The sequence below is a fragment of the Rhamphochromis longiceps genome, linkage group LG4 (assembly GCF_057381845.1).
Source record: "Rhamphochromis longiceps isolate RC_006_pf linkage group LG4, R_longiceps_female_GT1.1, whole genome shotgun sequence".
NCBI lineage: Eukaryota > Metazoa > Chordata > Actinopteri > Cichliformes > Cichlidae > Rhamphochromis > Rhamphochromis longiceps.
The window spans coordinates 19,444,376-19,463,117 of record NC_140560.1 but is presented as its reverse complement, the minus strand read 5'-3'; the positions used below and the strand labels follow the sequence as shown (position 1 = coordinate 19,463,117).

Genomic DNA, 18,742 nt, shown 5'->3' with positions numbered 1-18,742 from the left:
TTAAATTCTTCCTCTTGCTCGCCTCCCTATCCACTGTCATTTACCCTGTTCTCTGATATGACAACCTGTTAGAGAGTACTGTTACTCAAAGAGAAGCCACACAGCCAAAACAGTCTCTCCAAATCCTCCCAATAACCTTGTCTCTCTGTTGTTGTTTTTTTTAAAACATTGTTTCAGTCATCTCTCTCTCTCTCTCTTGCTTTCTGTCTATCTTTCTCTAAAATCTTTTCTGCTACTCTTTCACTCTCTCTCCATTGTATTTCTCCTTCTTGGAATATCTGCATCTCTCTCTTTCTTGTTAACGGGGTGGTGGCATGGCTGATGATGCAGTGGCAGGATCAGTTGCAGGGAAATGTATGACATGCTGAGGCACATGAGTCCTCCACTAGGCCTCGGGAAGAGGTGTCCAGCTCGGGTGGCCTACAAGGTCAGAAAGGCCCCCATCTTCACCCAAGTCTTCTATGGGTGATGTGGGTTTTTTGGGGGGGAAGGCTATCTAGAACAATGATTTAAATTATCAACGTGGTGTAAACTTTTAGTGTCATTGTTTCTTTGGTTCTGTTCCTGTTTCTTTTTGTGGAAAGTGGGGGTGGGCTGGTCGGTGTTGTGACGTTGTGTGGTGATGTGGGACTTGTGGGTGGAGGTAGCAGGATGGTTAGGTTGACGGGTTTAGATAAGGGGTCTGTATCCACAGGAGGGGATGACAAAGAGGGACCTTCTCAGCTCATTTGCACCGTGTACAGCTCACATACACAAAAGCACAAAAGGCACACACCTCACGATTAGTAGTGTCCTCGTTTAACTGTATAGATCAATGCTGTATGAAGACATTAAGACACCTATTAAGCAGATAAACGTGTCACACATGTAGGCACCCTTCAATACATACACTTACACAGAAGCATGCGTGTGCAGCAGGGCTTGGAAGGTCCATTAGACTTATGTCCTCTGACTCGTTCCATCCTGTGGATGAGGTAGACGCATACACAGAAACACACAGAAATAGGTCATATCAACCTACACAGATATTTTCTGTTACTTCTCATGGTAGAGAGAGCAGAAGGGCTTGTGTCAGTGATGTGTTTTCCTCAGAGAGCCTTTGGTTGCCATACAGAAGCAGTTCTTTTTCTGTCACCCTTCATGTAGCAGCTCCAAGCCCCCAAGCAGCCTTTTCTATCTGCAAGTCCAATCTTCTCTTTGTCCTTTGGTTCTGTCGTCAATGCAGTTCTATTCTGTTTCCAGCCCCCCCCCCCCCCCCCCCATTATCTCTGCATATTGCTCCCTTCTCCACACATGTACACTCCCTCACTTTCCCCCCTGCATGGCCAGTCCCCACCAACACCACCGCATCACTCCTGCACATGCCCTATTTGTCAAGTACAATACAGGTACAATGGATATCATGCAAACCGTTAGATTAAGAATATACTAAACATTAATAACACATTTACATTACATGCTACACGTGATCAGGTTAAAAAAAATCTTTTTCAGATTACTGTTAGCCTGAGGAGGCAGCAAGCCACACAATCTGTAGGCACAGATGATCACTCCATTGCTTTCTCCACCTCCCACTTCTCTTCCAGTAGAGCTGGGGCAAATAGTGCAGAGATTTTACATGATTTAAAGCTGCATGTGATTAAACACGTTTATCCGATTACATAAAAGAAGTCAAGATTGCTGACGTTGTGATCTGATACAATGTGCTATTTGACCCAAGCTTTTTAACTCTCTACTTTTCTGTTTTTTAATTGAACATTTTATGTTTAACACCCGCCATCATCCAACTTGGGCCTATAAACTTTCAAACTATGAGCCTCCTTCCTGAAATGTAAAAGTAAAAATACCAAAATGTATCCTGGTAGGTGTGCTTAGCATTCTATAATGCTTTTTATGCATGGTTGAGCATCTTTGTCTTCTCTGATAAATATTACTAGATCCAAATTTATTTAGCATAAGTCTCAATTTGCTTTCCAGGCGAATCTAAATCTTAACTAGGACCTTCCATCCAGTCCACCTAATAGCTATCCTTTTAGTGTCGCTGCTTTTAACCCTTGATCTATTCTCTCCTGAAGAGAGACAGCATGGCTTTTCAGGCAGGACTGCTTGCTTTATTTTTTTTCCCTTTACAGACACAGCCAACTAAGTATGGCAGTGATTCCTTTTCTTTTTTTACATTACATTGTTTTGACTTTTATTTTTCTATTTTCGGTCACTTTTTCTCTTTATGTGCTCCAGCTCATAACCTATTGATTTTTCTTTCTCTATCATCTCTTTCCCTTAAGCTTTCCCTTTCAGTTCTTATTATATCTGTTTTCTGGCAGAAGAAATATTTCGCTTCACCTCATATTTCCTACACACGCCTGGATTATGTTCACCTGAAAAATCATTACGCGTCTTAGCACCAGAACAACGCTTCCATGGTGGGCTTTTTTTTTGTTTTTGTTGTTGTTGTTGTTTTTTTTCCTCTTTTTCCACAGAACGCTGCTCTCTCTCACCTATTAACCCTTCGAGTCTATACCCATTTGTTCACACATTTGACATCAGAAAATGTCAGCGTAGCCTCATTGTCTACTATTTTTCTTAATGCCTCCGATAACAGCCACATTAAAGCAACTCACAAACTCATTTTAATGTCGCCAACAGAGGATGCTTTCTGTGTACAGCTGCACAGCTGCTTGTCCTGTGAGGCATATTGTGCCTGCATTGCATGCTGCATGGGGGTGGAACGCGCAAGAAGGATTTGGGGGGAAAGACGGATTAAAGGAGAGGCATATTTTTGGAATGTGGGGACGGGGGAGATGCATGGTGCGCTGCATGTCTTGGATGTCGCCGGGTTGTTGTCTTTTGTCACCAAACATGCATGAACATCACTCTGTTAGTTGATGTAAATCGTATTATTCGTGTGTGTTTGTTACTAACCAACAAGACCCGCAAAGGATAAAACCAATAAACAAAAACCACAGTGTTCCTCTTTCTTAGACCAGTCCCTCGGTTGGCTTATTGGTTTATCATCTGGTCTCTGTTGTTTTCACTGTGAACCTCCAAAGCACTAGGGGGAGCTCTGGATAATAGTAACTGCTGCTCAGCCTGTTCCTGGACAGTTATGAAGCAAATAAGAATGTGATTCTGAAAAAAGTCTCCACTAATCAATTTGTGACTTAGATGTTTAAAAATGAACAAGAATTTGGGCATTACTACGACTCTCTTGTCACTTCAGCACTCATAATCACATATGCGCCTAATTTGACACTTAAGTCTGAGCCACTATAGGCTGACAGACAAAGTCAGGGCCTGCTGCAGATGCTATGCACAACTCCTTCAACTTCCGAACCCACCCCCTCTTCCCTTCTACCCACTCTCCTTCCCTGCTACAAGCTCAGAGCCCTTCCCCCTTTTCACCTGGAGGTTCCACATGCACCCCACCTTCTCCTCAATGTTCTTACTGCCTGACTGGCTTCCTCGCAGAGATTGCTCCGTATGGATCTGCCCGTGGCTGATGACAACACGGTCCACTTCAACTCCACTCTCATGGCCTTGATCCGCACAGCGCTGGACATAAAGATTGCCAAGGGTACGGACAATTTGACTTTCACTTGTCACATTTTCACATGCTTTCTTCTTCCTTCTCTCTTAACCCCAACATCCTCAAAGCAGAATTGTCTTTTCTGTGCTGAACCAGAAACTTCGAACTCTTCTTGATGCTCAATCCTCTATACAGCAATTGATGTGTTGTTATTTCCAAGGCTTTAGATTCTATATGTAGAACTTTTCTAGATTTAGTGTGAGGCTGAAGGTGAGACTGAATGTAGCTCACAAAGTTGATTGCTTGTGTTTCACTTCAGTTGTGAGCTTATATTAATTACATGACTAATAAAAGGAACCTTTTTTTTTCTGTTTGTCTGTTTCCATGTTTGTATGTCTTTTCCCCCTTTTCCTTTCAATCTGAATGGCTATAAACAATGTGTGTAATTTTGTGTGTATGGGTAAACTTTCTTAATGTGCATTTTTCTGTGTTTTGTGTTCATTTGTGTTCTCATACTTGGGCATGGATGTCCATACATGTGTGTGTGTATCTGCATGTGTGTGCATGCTTCTGTTTTTTTAATGAATATGTCTAGGTGGTATCGACAAACACCAGATGGATGCAGAGCTAAGGAAAGAGATGATGGCAATCTGGCCCAACCTCTCCCAGAAGCATCTGGATTTGCTGGTGACACCACACAAGTGTAAGTGACCAGAGTTTGGGTAAACCACAGCAGTGCCATTTTCTGCTACCACCTAATGCTCCACCATTGTTCCTCTCCATGCCCCCTGAGGTCTGCTTCTCCAAACCAGTCTTTTTCCAGTGCTGCACCCTCTGAATTAGCTTTCACATCTGTCTCACACATCAGTACTCAGATTGTGTGAAAATGATCATGAAAAAACAGAAGCACAGAAACAAGCTGCATGGTAGACACAAAACAGCTCCACACACCCACGCAATAGTGCAGTATCTTGAAGTGGAGATCAATAAAACTGACTGAGACTGAACTACACAAGGACAACAGCTCTTGACTGAAAAAACCCTTTCTCCATCATCACTGAATATATCAAAAATGTCCAATGGGTGGCAGTGCAATAATACAGTCTCCTGCAATTCCAATCCATTACACTCCTCCCCTAATCCCCAATTATCCAAAACAAGGAGAAAAAAAACTTCATTAAATAAACTACAACACTGGTTCAAAGATTCAGTCTTTCAGGTGGTATTCGTACTTGTTAAAGGCAGTGCTCTGCTTGTTGTTTCTCTGTAGAAACTGGAGTCTGTTAACTGCTACATACCCTCAGAAGTAACCTGAGCTTACTGGGATGAATTTTGGTTGATTGTTGCAGACCACTTCTTCTGGTTATCCATAAGAAGCTAAAAATTATGGAAATGTGAAATACCCACTTGAATCATGGGGAAGTCATGCTTGCCCATCATATTGCCACAGGGGCTGGCCGCTTCTATCACAGCAGCGGAGCCTCAGCCTGTCATTTCCTGGCATGTGCTGCAGTTCTTTACCACCACCCCTTTCCAGATGGAGCCACCACAACTAGCTTCTTGCAAATGCTTTCATGTGGCAGATGGCCACATGTTCGCGATGTAGGCCATTCAGCGTATTTGCTCTTTGAACTGTAGGAGCTATGACCGTCACTTCCTAGAAGACCCATCTTTGAACCACACACAGCCCAGTTGGATGTCTATAAGAATGTCTCGAGTGCGTCATCGTGTACGTGATTTGGCCATCTGTTCTAAGACCTTCGTGAGTGAGACAAAAAAAGTAATATTCTTCTTCTTTACCCGTATCACTGCTTCCCATCTAAAGAAATGTATCTGCATTTTCATTTCCTGATGACTTTCAATAATACTCTGTCATGGTTAAATACTGTAAGTATGGATACCCAATGCTGCTTTTTCAATGCAGCCAGAGTGGGGATGGCTGGCTCTGTGCCCGGGAATTGCTAAGAGTGCTCTCTAATCATTAATGAGGGTAAACTTCCTCCTGTAATAATATTTATGAAACTTCTTTCCTTCGGAGAATGACAGAGTGTACTTTCTTATGCATTTGGGCGTATTTCCTCTCTGACTCACTCATGACGTAAATTCAGCTGACTTTTCCTCACGTCCCTCCATCAAATGAATAATGACAGTAACAGACCCTGATGATTTATTTCGGGCTAGCTGCAGCGACTTCCTGCTATGATTGTGAACTACTGCTGTGTTGCTTTTTGGCATTTTTAATGCTGCCTCACACTTAAAGGGCTTTCTTTGCATGCTACAATACAGTACATGGAAAAATTCTGCATGCGTTGGCCATAATAGGTCAGCAGCCCAAGAAAAAAAAGGTAGTTGTGAACTTTTGCTAGTTCAGGGTTACAAGACTGAAGCTACCATCTGTGTCCAACAGGTGGCGGTAAAGTATTCATTTGCAATCACAAAATTACAAAATGAATACTGCATTTTTTTCCCTCCTTAAACTCACAAACGCAAGAGTCACCATTCCTTAACATTCACACTTCTACCCATTTCTGTGCCTGAGATCAGAGGGTGTCCTACTATAGATAAACCTTCTACAGATGTCTTTTCACTCCGTGGCAGGCAGCTTTATAGACTAGGGGCAAATCTCTCTTTTTACCATTAGTTATATTGAGGAAAGTATAAATCAGTAGTTGCTCTCATTCTGTGATGCCTTGATGTGCACAGATTGTATCTCTTTTTAAACAATTTTAATCATTTTACTGGAGACCACAGTTTGTTTAATATTACACACTAAACACGAGCCATATATCAGAAGGAGATTGTTCAGTTACAGCATTGTACTTGTGACACATAGAAGTGTTTTTTAGAGTTAACTGAAGTTTTTAATCAGCCTGGCAGTGAAAAGACTATTTTCTCGTATGTTCATGTATGCAAGTGCTTCCTGTGCGCTTGCCTCACACCTCTCTACCATTCCTCATGCTCAAAGACCAAAGAGCCTGATCCTGCAGGGTAACTTGTCATTCTCTCTGCAGCGACCGACCTGACAGTGGGGAAAATCTATGCCGCCATGATGATCATGGAGTACTACCGGCAGAGCAAGATCAAACGTTCCCAGGCTCTTCGTGATGAGCAGGTACTGCCTGTCTCCAGTGAAGTAACACTCTACCTGCATCCGATCCTTTAAAATTAAAGGCAGACTGACGTGCTGAAACCGAGGCCACAGGTCTGTAACTTCATCTATACAAGCCCGGACTGTGACAGCATTCGTTCAGATTAGGGAAGCGTGTCCATTCAATTACCTATAAAGGCAAACGCAATAACTTCACAAAGGTAATGCTCAGAAACAATGCTGCCACCTTCTGGGCAAAGTTTGTTACACTAGCACTGAAATTCTTGAGGAAAAAAAAAACATTTTCCTCATACAGAATGTAGCAGGTTATTTTTTTCACATTAAGCTAAAATGTTGTCACAATCCCAAATGTGCCCATGCCTGAACCTGATGGGAATCTTCACAATGGCTTCTTTAGCTGAGCTTGTGTCTTTCCTATATCAACTGCTTGTAACAATACACTACCTTCTAACTCCCTGTTACCCATGCTTGTCACCTTGGAAAGGTATAGACCTCCCTCACAAGATGATATGTTATCAATGCTGAAATTATGTGATTCCTAACATTATTATTCAGCCGTAATATAAAGGTCTGCTTGCACTTAATATTGTCATTGCACGTGTTATGTATTATGAGATACTTCTCATGATGTTCCCGAAACATCAGCAAGCCACTGCCTTCTTTATTATTTCTGATCCTCATTATTTTCTCCTGCCTTCAGTCCTTTGCAATGTTCCACATCCACACACAGACGCATTTCTCACACAATTGTTTTTATACATACTTTTTATCACACAGTCTGCGGTGTGACTTTACTAGAGCCTCAGATCTCAGCTACCATATTATCTAGAAATGCAAAGAGAGATCTATGCAGTGTTTCATTATAGAAAACGCAGCTAGGCCAGACCGGATCACACAAGTTTTAGATGTGCTTTACTTGTTGGGGTTCACATTGTGTTTATTCCTTGCAAACTAATTGGGATGCTTGCTACAGTATTTTCACATAAGTAAACTGAAAAACAAAAGAAAAATAATAAAATAATTTAACAACTAAATAAAATTTTAGATTTAAGTGGTCATTAGTGGACATTAGGCAGTTGTAACAAATGTAGCAATTCTTATTTGACACGTGCCATCGTGTACTTTACCTGCCTGCTACCGGCTTCTTGCTGTGTTTCTTTGCTACAATGTCCTCTATCATTTTAGAATAGGATCTTTTTTTTTTAATTGTCCTGCAAATGTTTTTTTCTTCTCTTTTTACATACCCACCCCCACCCATTAAATTTCAGCCTGTTAATGCATCAGATGACAACCATAATGTGATAGTTTGCTGTATGAAGCTCTGGATGCAGTGGTTGAATCCCGCTTCCTCACTGATCGTCATTTTGCTTTGATCCCAGAATGACATCTGAGTCTGCTCATCTCTCTCCTTCTGCTAGCTGCTGGGCATTCGTTGCTCTTGCATTCATCCCTCTTCCATTCTCCCGTTTGCCCGGTCTCGCTTCAACCGGCAGCCCCCTCTCTCTATCCCCTCTCTTCATGCTCTGCCCTTGTTCCCCCTCCCCATTTCCCTGTCAGTCTGCCTGATAGCTGGCGACGGCCATGTTGTATATCTCACACAGAATCGAACGCCATTACTATTTCAGCGCGTGGAGCCACCTACCCCCTCCCAGGATGGGGGTCCGGGACTTAACAATGCCCTGCCTCCTCCTGAGATGACAGACACCACCAACAGCCTGTGAGTTGGACACTTCTGGATTATTTTCACTTTACAGGAACAGGTTTGCTGAAGAAAGACATACCCTTGACTTGTTAATATGTGTTTGTGTGTGTGTCACAGGCCGGTGGAGGGAGGTGTCCCGGAAAGCCAGTCGTGGGTGACGGCTCGCGCTCAGGAAATGTCTCAGAAGGTTGGCAGCTGGAGCCCTGAGGGACACCCTGTGGATGGCCTGGGAAGCATGACCAACTCTCAGGTAAAAGCACACACACACACACACACACACACACACACACACACACACACTGGAAATGGCACAATAAGCTGGCCAGAGACCACACAGATAATAGTTTGTGCCGTGTTACTTGATGTAGCTCCCAATTGCAACTGAGGACAATTACGTGGTAAAATCTTCACTGTTCAAGTTTGTAATTCCGTATCCAGGCTCAGCAGTGACCTGCTCATTTGTAACACCTGATTTTTATAGAGGATTAGATCAAATCAGGGCAGCTGATAAGTTTATTTAGTTTTTTCCCAGTATGTTCATTGTTAGGAATACTCTCCCATTCTTATGGTGTCGTAAGTTCAGAGCTCAGACTGCATCACCGTTACTGCACTGTTGCCTTTATCATTTTACTGAAGTTGTTACACTTATTTCCTGCAGTTCCTCTTTTTTGGATTCTTCAGATATCACTAACATTGAACATTTCTTTGATTAGCTCCATCTCTCAAACCTGTCTCTACACACAAGTCTTTTTATTTTATTTTATTTCTTTAAAATCTCACTGAATTGTTCAGTGGCTATATATCTCTGCATCTCATTTGACTCAGACTGGTTCATGTCTCTGTTTTCATGCCGTTAAACATGTCTGCTTGTAGACCTCGTGCGGGGGGAGGGTGGGGGTCTGGCAGGTGCATGCATCTGTCAGCCCTCTTATTGTAGCCACCTGTCCACAATCAGCAGAGCTCTAAAGGAACGACTAAACTCAGCAGCCAGAGAGACAACCTGGTATTCTTTGATTATCAGTTCAGATTTAACTAAAATGCGATTTACTCCAAACAAAATCGAATTTTGCAAATTTGCTACATAAAATTTGCATGTTTCTGATTAAAAAAACCCCCCAACATACTGGATTTTTGATAACTGCAGTGCAGCTGACCCACCAGTGCAGTTTCAATTTTACATAACCTCATTTAGTGCCCACAATGTACCAGGACCTGCACCTGGCTAACATTATCTTCTGATCAGATTTCTTTTTTTCTTTCTTTTTTTCCCCTCATGCCTCTTTTTGGCTGCACGTGGTTTTTTCCTCCCAGAATCCACTCCTGCCGTGACTCACAACCACCTCCATCTGGCATTGAGTGCCACTAAACAAAAAGGGAAACAACAAATCACCTTCTGCTCGCATTTGTTGCAACTCAAGTGACAGCAGCATATGCAAACACAAAATTGGATTTTGGTTGGAGTATTTTCTAAAGACCAAAACACACAATTTCCTTTTTTCTGTTTGATTTAAAAATGAAAACAACAATTAAAGACCAAATTATCCAACTGACATGATTTTCCTCTGGGACCTTCAGCTTTCTGCTCTCTTTGGATAACCTTTCCACCTTACCCCCCTCTCCTCCTCCCTATTAGTTTTCATGGCAGCCAATCACACCACCTCCTGCTCTCCTGCTCTGTTTACAGACGGTAGAGATGAGAGAGATGGGGCAGGATGGTTACTCGGATACTGAGCACTTTCCACCAATGGAAGGCCACGGCAGGGCCGCTTCCATGCCCCGCCTCCCAGGCGACAACCAAGTGAGCAGCATTCTCACCTTTCCACTGTCCGTTGTCCTCATTGTGTCCGCTCCTTATCTCCTTTTGTTTGGAACAATGACATTCACAAAGGTCTGACTCGTTGCTTATGGATTTCTTGCTGCGGCCTCTTGAATCCAGAGTGGAGAACGTTTGGGACGAGGTTGCGAACGACAAACTTTTACAATCACTGGTTACATTTTGCGCTGGGTGACGTGGTTGCAACCATGATGTCCGCTAGCATATCATGACAGTATTTCAGGGTAAAACATGTAAATGTTTTGCTGACATGTTGACCTCCAGGCTTGGGTTCACAAGGACCACAGCAAGGCAAAGTCAGACCTTTCATTCCTTTCTTTTTCTTTTCTCCCGACTGTTTTGCTTTTTTCTTCCCCTTATCTCTCTTTCACCTGCATGGAGGTGTTTTCGGAAATGCGGTTGCCTTGTTTTCCATCCCACACCCTCATCCATGTTAAACTGTTTCATATCTCGGTGAGTGCTCTGGTTGTCATTCACACACGACACATTTATAAACCACACACAGACATGCGCAGTTCTCTACCCCCACACCCACCCCACATTATTTCTTCTTCTTTTGTCAGGACCGTGATTTATTTATCTTTTTTTTTCTCGATTTGCTAAACTGTCTCTTCCTTCCTAGCAGAGGTTTTCCAAGTGCCGAACCGGGCTTCCCCCCCTTTATTAGCAGGACTGGTTCTAGTATGATGTTGAGTGTTACAGATGTGTGCGTGTTTGTGTGTTCTGGAGCTTGTTTTTATATGTGTTTTTCGCTGATTATCATCATTGATGTTGTGACCGTGTTTCTGTTGATTGAGCACTTTCATGGTGATCTTGTCTGTATAACACTCTCGTGGCACCAATCACCCCCAGTATTTGTGGTAAGTGTATCTCTTCCACCCTCGCTGCTGCTTCGGTGTCTAATCGGACCTTCTTTCTCTGTCCCTCCTTTTCTCTTTCTCTCTCTTTCATCTCTCCACTCTGGCACCCCATCCTCTTTTTGGGTTGAACCTCAATCTAACGCTTTTAAACTTGTACTCCTCTTCACCCTTCCTCTTTGATCACTGCATATCACACCATCCCTGTCTCCCTTCCTTCTCTCCCTCTCCCCATCACTTCTCCTCCTTGTTTTGTGTTTGCGCCACATCCATACATTTGGTGTATTTGTGGCATTGTTTGTGTGTGTGTGTGTGTGTGTGTGTGTGTGTGTCTTCTCTGTGCTCATACAGCAGCGGAGGAAAGGGAAGCAACGTGGCAGTAACCTCAGTGTATGTACCCTGTCTTCTCCCTCCTCCCCTTTCTCTTTATTCAAGTCCCCTTCTCAAACATGTCTTTGTGTTGTGTTTTTTTCTGTGTGTGTGTTTTTAAGCAGGGGTTTTCTTAAGATGTATTAAAGCAACCATTTTTAGCATGAACTCATATGCAAGTCCAGTTTCCAAACCAATCCTACTGACCCTTAACTACTTCACTCGTGCACTTAATGCAGAAAGTTTGGATTCGGGCTGAACTCTGCTTGTCCCTTCTCATCATTTACGGTCATATGACTGTCTCCGGGTCTTCCGTATCTCTGTCTCTCTTTACTCAGCTGCTGCTCCTGGTGCTTCGTTGTCTCATGTCCTCATGCCTGTGTGCTTATCTTTGTGTTGTTGCTGTTAACAGTCTCCATTATGAGTCTCCATTCACGACTACCTACCTGCATGCTAGAACTTAGATCTTTTTGTTTGAGTGAGTGTATGCTTGCGTGAATGTATGTGGTGCGTGGTTAGAGTGTCAGAAACAAGGAGGGATATGGACATACGTGCATATGAATGGATATGTTTATAGGATTCTCAGTGCTACTTCTGTGAGGCCAGTTAATCTGCCAACCCATCTTCTGTAATTTAATCTGTGACAATTCACAATGTCTACAAAACTTGCTCAGCTCAGCTGCAAAAAGGATTTAGCACTGAAGTAACCTGATATGATTTTCATGCCCAGGTCATCAACTTGTGGCACCATAGGCGCTGTCCTGCTGTCCTGTCCTGCCTCAGGTCACGAGGCATCGGCACTGCAGAGGAATGTCGTTAGCAGACTCAGGACATCCCCTATGTACATGCATGGTTGCAGGGAAGCACGCTGAGACAGAGCAGAAACAGAAGAGTTTTGTGCAGCCTGGAATGCGCCATGTTCGAGGGCATTAATGAGTGGTGAAAATGGAGAAGTGCTGAATTGACCCTTCTGTCCCCTTTTTTTCTTTAACATTACAAGTTACAGAAGCATGGAAGGCATGGTCGCTTGCCATCATCTCTTTCCCTGTGCTTCCTTTTGAAATTTTTTTTTAATCTTCTGTATCAGGGGTCGGCATCTGAGCCCTGCACCAGGTTTGAATGTTAATACAACACTGCACTGGCCTTGCTTTAGCCATGCTTAGCTACTGAAATACATGGATGGATTGTTTACAAGCACTAAACTTGGCTAATGGGTTTTTTTGCCGACCCCTGCCTTATAAATTGTATGCAATGTCTCTGTTTATGAAGTAGCATGATTGGGGGTCTATGATTTGGTATAGGTTAAAGGAAGAAGATCCGTTGAGGGCTTTCATAGAAACAGACCCCAGTTAAACCCATATATACACCCCTATACATATCTGTTATCCCATTGTATAAATGGAACACCAACCTGACATTCAAAGGAAACACCTCTCCTTGCATTTCTCTCTCTCCCTCCATCCCTCGGTGGTTTCTTTCTCTTCCTCTCTTAGACCATCAATGACAGCAGTCCAATGAAACGCTCCGCCTCCTCCCTGGGCCACAGCAGGTCTGGGCGTGGTCACAGAGACAAAGGAGGGGCAGACGACTACAACATGGAGCATGCAATCCCAGAAGAGGGAAGAAGTTCCAGACACGGACACCGGCGAAAAGACCGGAGCCATCGGGCATCTGAGAGGTCCCTCTGTCGCTACACTGAGGCTGACACAGGTGGGTGAAACCACAAACACACACACATTTTTTGCATAATTGATCATTTGACAGGTACTGTAGAAGATATTTCCACTATCCAGAACTCATTTTCTCTAACCGTCTCACCTTCTGCAATAAATGAATCCAATTTTTGTACAACTGAACAAAAAGCACATAAAAGTCTTTTTGTTGTTGTTCCAAGGGCTGCTAGAATGTGTCGCTGGAGTGCAATAATAACGAACCCCTCTAAACACTCTGTCATCAGGCCTGGGCACAGACCTAAGCACAACCACTCAGTCTGGCGACCTCACGTCAAAAGACAAGGATCGAGACAGGGATTGCGGCCGTTCCAAAGACCGTAAGCACCACCACCATCATCACCATCACCACGGCTCTGTGGACAAGGAGCGCTATGTAGCAGAACGAGGGGGCGAGTACGTCCACAGGCACTCTCGCGACCGTGACCGGGAGCGAGAAAGGGACCGGCGCTGGTCGCGATCTCCCAGCGAGGGTCGCGATTGCGTGACACACAGACAGGTGGGCTCCTGGGGTTATTGAGTGTACTTGATATCTAGGCTGGAAAAACACACCTGTTGGTTTTTGAGGAGAAAAATAATTAAATAAATATTGGTCAAACACATTTCAAGTGGTCTAATATTGGGCCTCTAATTTGATGGTAGTTAACTGGTGGACTATCAGCTAGAAAAACCCCAATAACCTTTTCTGGCTGTAACCAAACACAGTGCTGTATAGTCTACATAAGGTGTAACTTTTTGATGTAGTTATGTTAGAAATGTTCCTCTGATTGGAAACTGTATAAAAAAGATAGATGTAGCGTGACATCACCTGTTGGTTTGTGGACTACTGTTTTGAAGGCTTGTTTCAGTTTCTTGAATCACTGTATGGTGGCTTCACAATTACAGGCTAGCCGTACTTTAAAAAATACACAAGATATAAAATATAAACATAATCATATATTAAAATTAAAAATCATTCTGTAATAAATAAGAATTAAATATAACAATTAAGCCATAAACTCATTAGCAAAAAGTATTAAGTAATATGTGTCAAACAGAATCATTTTCTTGTTGAAAGCCAGAAGGGTTGCCCCCTGCTGGCCAATAGAGAGAATGCAAGTTTAATGCACCAGTCTCAGAACCTAGGTCCAACTTTTAATAAGGTCTTCTGCCCTCAGATTAGAGGCCATTGTTTAATTGTTGGCATTATGTTAATGACATCAGATAGCATGTGTATCTTTATGTATATTTGTATATACATTTATGTTTCACTATATTCACATAAACATGCATTATTGTTGGTATAATAATGCAGAAATGAGTAAGAAGTGTTTGCTACCAAACCACCAACAACCAAACAAATATGCATAAAGAATGTATATTTGAGTACCTTATTGCTGTTCCCAGTTGCCCTGTCTAAATGTTCTGTCATGCCCTCCCCACTATGTTTCCTTATGACATTCTTTTCCAAGCTTATTGCCCACTATACTTTAGACCTAAATTTTCTTTGCTCATGAATTTTTGGTAATGCATATTATTTAGCTAAACACGCTGATTTTGTAATATATTTTAATAATTACTGCAGGAACAACAGCTTTCTTTAAAGGGGAGGAAGTGGATTTTCTTATTTGAATTTGTGTTATACATACATGCTACACAGCTTGCTCAAAATAATGCAAAACCAGACACATTTTATGTATGTTTAGTTACCATATTTACCCTGTACTGCATTTGTTATCCTGGAAATCAACCCTTTATCCTTCTTTTCTCCTGTCGTCTTTTGTTTTCTTTCCTCTGCGTAACATGTTGCTTTTTTATGTATGGTCCTGTTTGAAATCTCATCTTTTTTATCCACATCATCTGCTCTGCTCCTTTTTAATGCCTTTCATTTCTGCCACTCTTTTATGGATGGTGCTTTTATTCTTATTGTTGCTGTGGATCTTGCTCTGGTCCTTTTCTTGCTTTTCTATCTGGACTCTCTGTCTTGCGTTCTTTTCCTTCTCTCTCTGTTGGCTTCACGCTAAATCTTTACCATCCTCTACTTTATTCTACATGTTTTGTCGTTGAATTTGTGGTTCGTTTTTTTTATTTGCTTTATTTCACTTTTTGTGTAGGGCAGTAGTTCAGTCAGCGGAAGCCCTGTCCCCTCAACCTCGGGGACCAGTACACCGCGGCGGGGCCGTCGGCAGTTGCCTCAGACCCCGGCAACACCCCGGCCCCATGTTACTTACTCCCCTGTAGTCCGTAAGGCTATGCCCACCCCTCCTGGGGTGGCACAAGGCAGACCCTCAGCCCCAGCTCCTGCCCCTCGCCGCTTTTCTCCAGAACCTTCCCAAGGCCAGGGTCCTCCCCCCGCTGGCCTTCAGCTGGGCCACCATGGCACACCACGTCATCAGCCCCCACTGCGCTGGGGAGACACAGGTGGAGGAGGGGGCTCTATAGAAGGGGATGGATGTTTCTACAACCAGGACTACCAGGACTACGAGCCCCATCATGAACCACCTGCCTATGAGCCAAATCCCGTGCAGGGGGGCAACCCGCACCCTCATGCCAACCACCCACTGCCACCTCCCTCACAACCACAGCAGCATAACCCCCATCCCCTACCTCCCCCACAGCCACACCCAGTCAACAACCCCCATCCTCAGCCCAGCCGAACCTCGCCTAGAACTGTTCATCACGCGCCTCCGCCAACAACGGCTCTGACAGGGCCTGTGCAGGGCCAAGTTCAGTCTGCCGCCCAGCGCCGGCTACCCAACGGCTATCGTTCTTCATCACCTTCCACACATGTCCACGGACCCCCACACACTGGTCCCCACAAGGTCCCTCCTCCGGCTGGGCATCCAAGGGGTCCTCGCAAAGGCTTGCATGAACCCTACAGTGAAACGGAGGATGACGATTGGTGCTAGCCTCTGGGGAAGGGGGTGGGACTTAACAAGGAAAAAAAAATTGAAATACCGAAAGAAGATGAGCCAGAGCACTGACTGCCAAGGGAAAAAAATATAAACGTTTCTTTCTTGTCTGTTCGATTTGTTTTTCCCTCTCCTCCACTGCTGTCTAAGTGACGGTGAGCTACATGAAACAACCGGTGTCATGGGATGGAACAAGAATGCAGAGACAGAATCTGGAGATCCAAAAGCGATACGAGGAGGTAACGAAACACCTCCGCGTTCTGCTCGAGTCTTGTCGATCATTTCTTTTGATGCCAAATGAGACCAAACTGGAGGAGCGTCAGACACTAGTCTTTGTGTCTTAAATTATGCCTCTGGCCATGAGCTATAGCCACTTACAAGATGTCAAGAGTTGCGACTCGACAAAAGACACTTTACAGTCAGAGACAAAAATGAGCGACCTCTTTTTTTGTTGTTGTTGTCGTTTGTTTGTTTTCTTTGCTTCTCTGAGCTAACTTCTGTTAAGTTAGCTGCAAAAAGATTTCAAACCAACCCTCCCAGCCACCAGTTGAATATTGATGAGTTTTATCATCTGTGTTTTTAAATACAAATAAACCTGACACAGAGCCCTCCACCTGTAAGAGGTGAGGGAGGCTAAGTGGGTGGGAGAGTTGGGGAGTGTTGCACGGGGGTCGACGAGTCCCTCCGTGGACATCTGGAGGAGAGGATGGGTGCATCTGGAGAGATTGCACTCCTCCCAGAAACAATTTAACCAACCTCAACCTATGACCTATGAGAGGGAAAAAAATAGTGGAGGATGGGTTTCAGAAACAGAGAAACAAACTGTTTTCTGCAGTATTTCTTCTACTCCTGGAGCTGCTTCTTCTTCCTCCTTCTCTTCTACTTCTTCAAAACATTGAAGCTTGAATCTTCTGTTGCACCCCCACACAGCTTCGTTTTTTGTAGACTTGCAGAGTTGTACACTCTATGGAATCCTGCATGAATGATACAAAAGAATACTAATAATAGCAACACTGAGAATCTACTGTTTGCAGAGGGAAAATGTTCTTCAGTCCTGTTTTTTTTGTTATGGTCTGCAGGGTTTCTCTCTCTTTTTTTTTTATTTATGATTAAAAGTGCTTTCTGTTTTTCTCTCTCTCTCCTCTGAATGATATTCCTCTCTCTGTACCTTCACATATGCTAAAAACACCAGTGGCCCGAAAGTTACATGGAGATTGGATATTTACTGTATGTATATCTAGAGGGAACAAAATGATAACTCTTCTGCTTGCTCGTCTACTGTCTATTCCGTGCCAAATGCCTGCCATTGATACAGCTGGAATTGTACTTATTTTTGTGGAAGTTACCTTTTTTTGTAATTAAGGCTAAAAAAAATGGTTTAATGGGACGCAGGGTATAAACATGGATATGGTGAATTATGTCTGACAAATCAGTAACATCTCAAAAGTCTTCCAGGGTGTGGGGTTAACACAGAGGCAGCAGAAAGAGACCAATAGAAATGTGCAGAAAGGAGAGAAACTCTTCATCTTTGTTTTCTTTGTTGCTGAACGTATTAAGGGATAAACTTATACCATCGTTTGTAAAGATCATGATGAGCGTGAGAATGAGGCGAGTTCTCCATATTTGGTCTTATATTTTCTTCTGTGTGCTTGTTTTTATTTTGATCTTTGAAGATTTGAAAATAATCCTTTTTCCAACCCTTGGGTGGCGCTGGAACACACCACTACACTGTGGGAGAATGAGTTATCAGGAGGACAGAGCTGTCCTCTTACTCTGAGTCTTCTTCAAAGTTAATAACTATTTGAAATTTGTACATCAAAATGCATTGAATTGCAGGTTTTACAATCCACTCGCCATCGCCTTTGACCTACAGATGGCGCTGTGTGACAAATAGTGTCCCGGTCTATTCACTATACTTATACAGTGAGTGCACCAAAAATGCAGTTTAGCTCATTCTCTCGCTAGTAGACCGCCTTATCTGTGTAAAAATCAGGTGTGTGAGTCGTATTGTAGCAGATGGGCTGGAGAAAGGATGCCTGGGCCTCGCTGTAGTCCTAAAAATCACCTGCGTTCTGTGTGTATCACTCTTGTATAAGTTTCAGTTCTCTCTGTGTGCCTCAAACTAACACTTTTCACTAACGCACACCACCGTCAGACCCAACATTACTGTTATTTTTTACTTTAAGTTCCTTTTTTTTTCTCTCATTCTTTTACTTGACCCACATCTTACCTGGAGGCCTATCACACGTTGACCAGAGAATGCATTGAAAAAAAAAAATAGAAAACACTGCCTATTAGTGTCTTTCCAACCTCAGTGGAATGTCACAAAAAATATTTCTCACATCACTACATGTAAAATTAGAAAGCACACTAAGGTATGTAGCTCCTGGTTGTGGTGTGTGTCAGTGGGTTTTTGCGTGTATGTATGCACACGGGTGGGTGTGTTTCAAATAAAATTATGTTTTGTTTTTCTGAATGCTTTTTTAAAAAATTCTCCAGAACTCTTCTGAAATCTTAAGACATTCAAATCAAATCATTGTAACGACCTTCAGCTCTGTGGTTGTGCGTGTGCGTGCGTGTGTGATGTCAGTAAAGCCCCTCCCACCTGCCCCCTCCACTGAATGGAACGTGCAAAGCCCCAAAATGTTCACCTTCCATCTTTGTGTATATGCTGCAGTAAAATCCACTAACACGCTGATTAACCACACAAAGTCTTCAAAAAGC

At 43.2% G+C, this 18,742-nt stretch overlaps 1 protein-coding gene across 4 annotated transcripts in view; it reads left to right on the top strand.

Annotated features, from left to right (window-relative positions):
* The window catches only part of cacna1aa (calcium channel, voltage-dependent, P/Q type, alpha 1A subunit, a), an 89,247-nt gene extending 70,753 nt beyond the window's left edge, over window positions 1-18,494 (top strand). For 2 of the 4 annotated variants that reach the window (XM_085403640.1, XM_085403639.1), the window contains 8 exons: window positions 3,469-3,574; window positions 4,122-4,229; window positions 6,538-6,638; window positions 8,237-8,352; window positions 8,455-8,587; window positions 12,891-13,107; window positions 13,355-13,626; window positions 15,221-18,494. In XM_085403640.1, coding sequence (XP_085259766.1) covers window positions 3,469-3,574; window positions 4,122-4,229; window positions 6,538-6,638; window positions 8,237-8,352; window positions 8,455-8,587; window positions 12,891-13,107; window positions 13,355-13,626; window positions 15,221-16,015 — 1,848 coding nt within the window. In that variant the 3' untranslated portion in view covers window positions 16,016-18,494. Of the gene's footprint in view, window positions 1-3,468; window positions 3,575-4,121; window positions 4,230-6,537; window positions 6,639-8,236; window positions 8,353-8,454; window positions 8,588-10,021; window positions 10,136-11,379; window positions 11,419-12,890; window positions 13,108-13,354; window positions 13,627-15,220 lie in introns of all 4 variants that reach the window. The other 2 variants (XM_085403637.1, XM_085403638.1) reach the window with 2 other exon arrangements.
* Window positions 18,495-18,742: the final 248 nt, after the last annotated feature.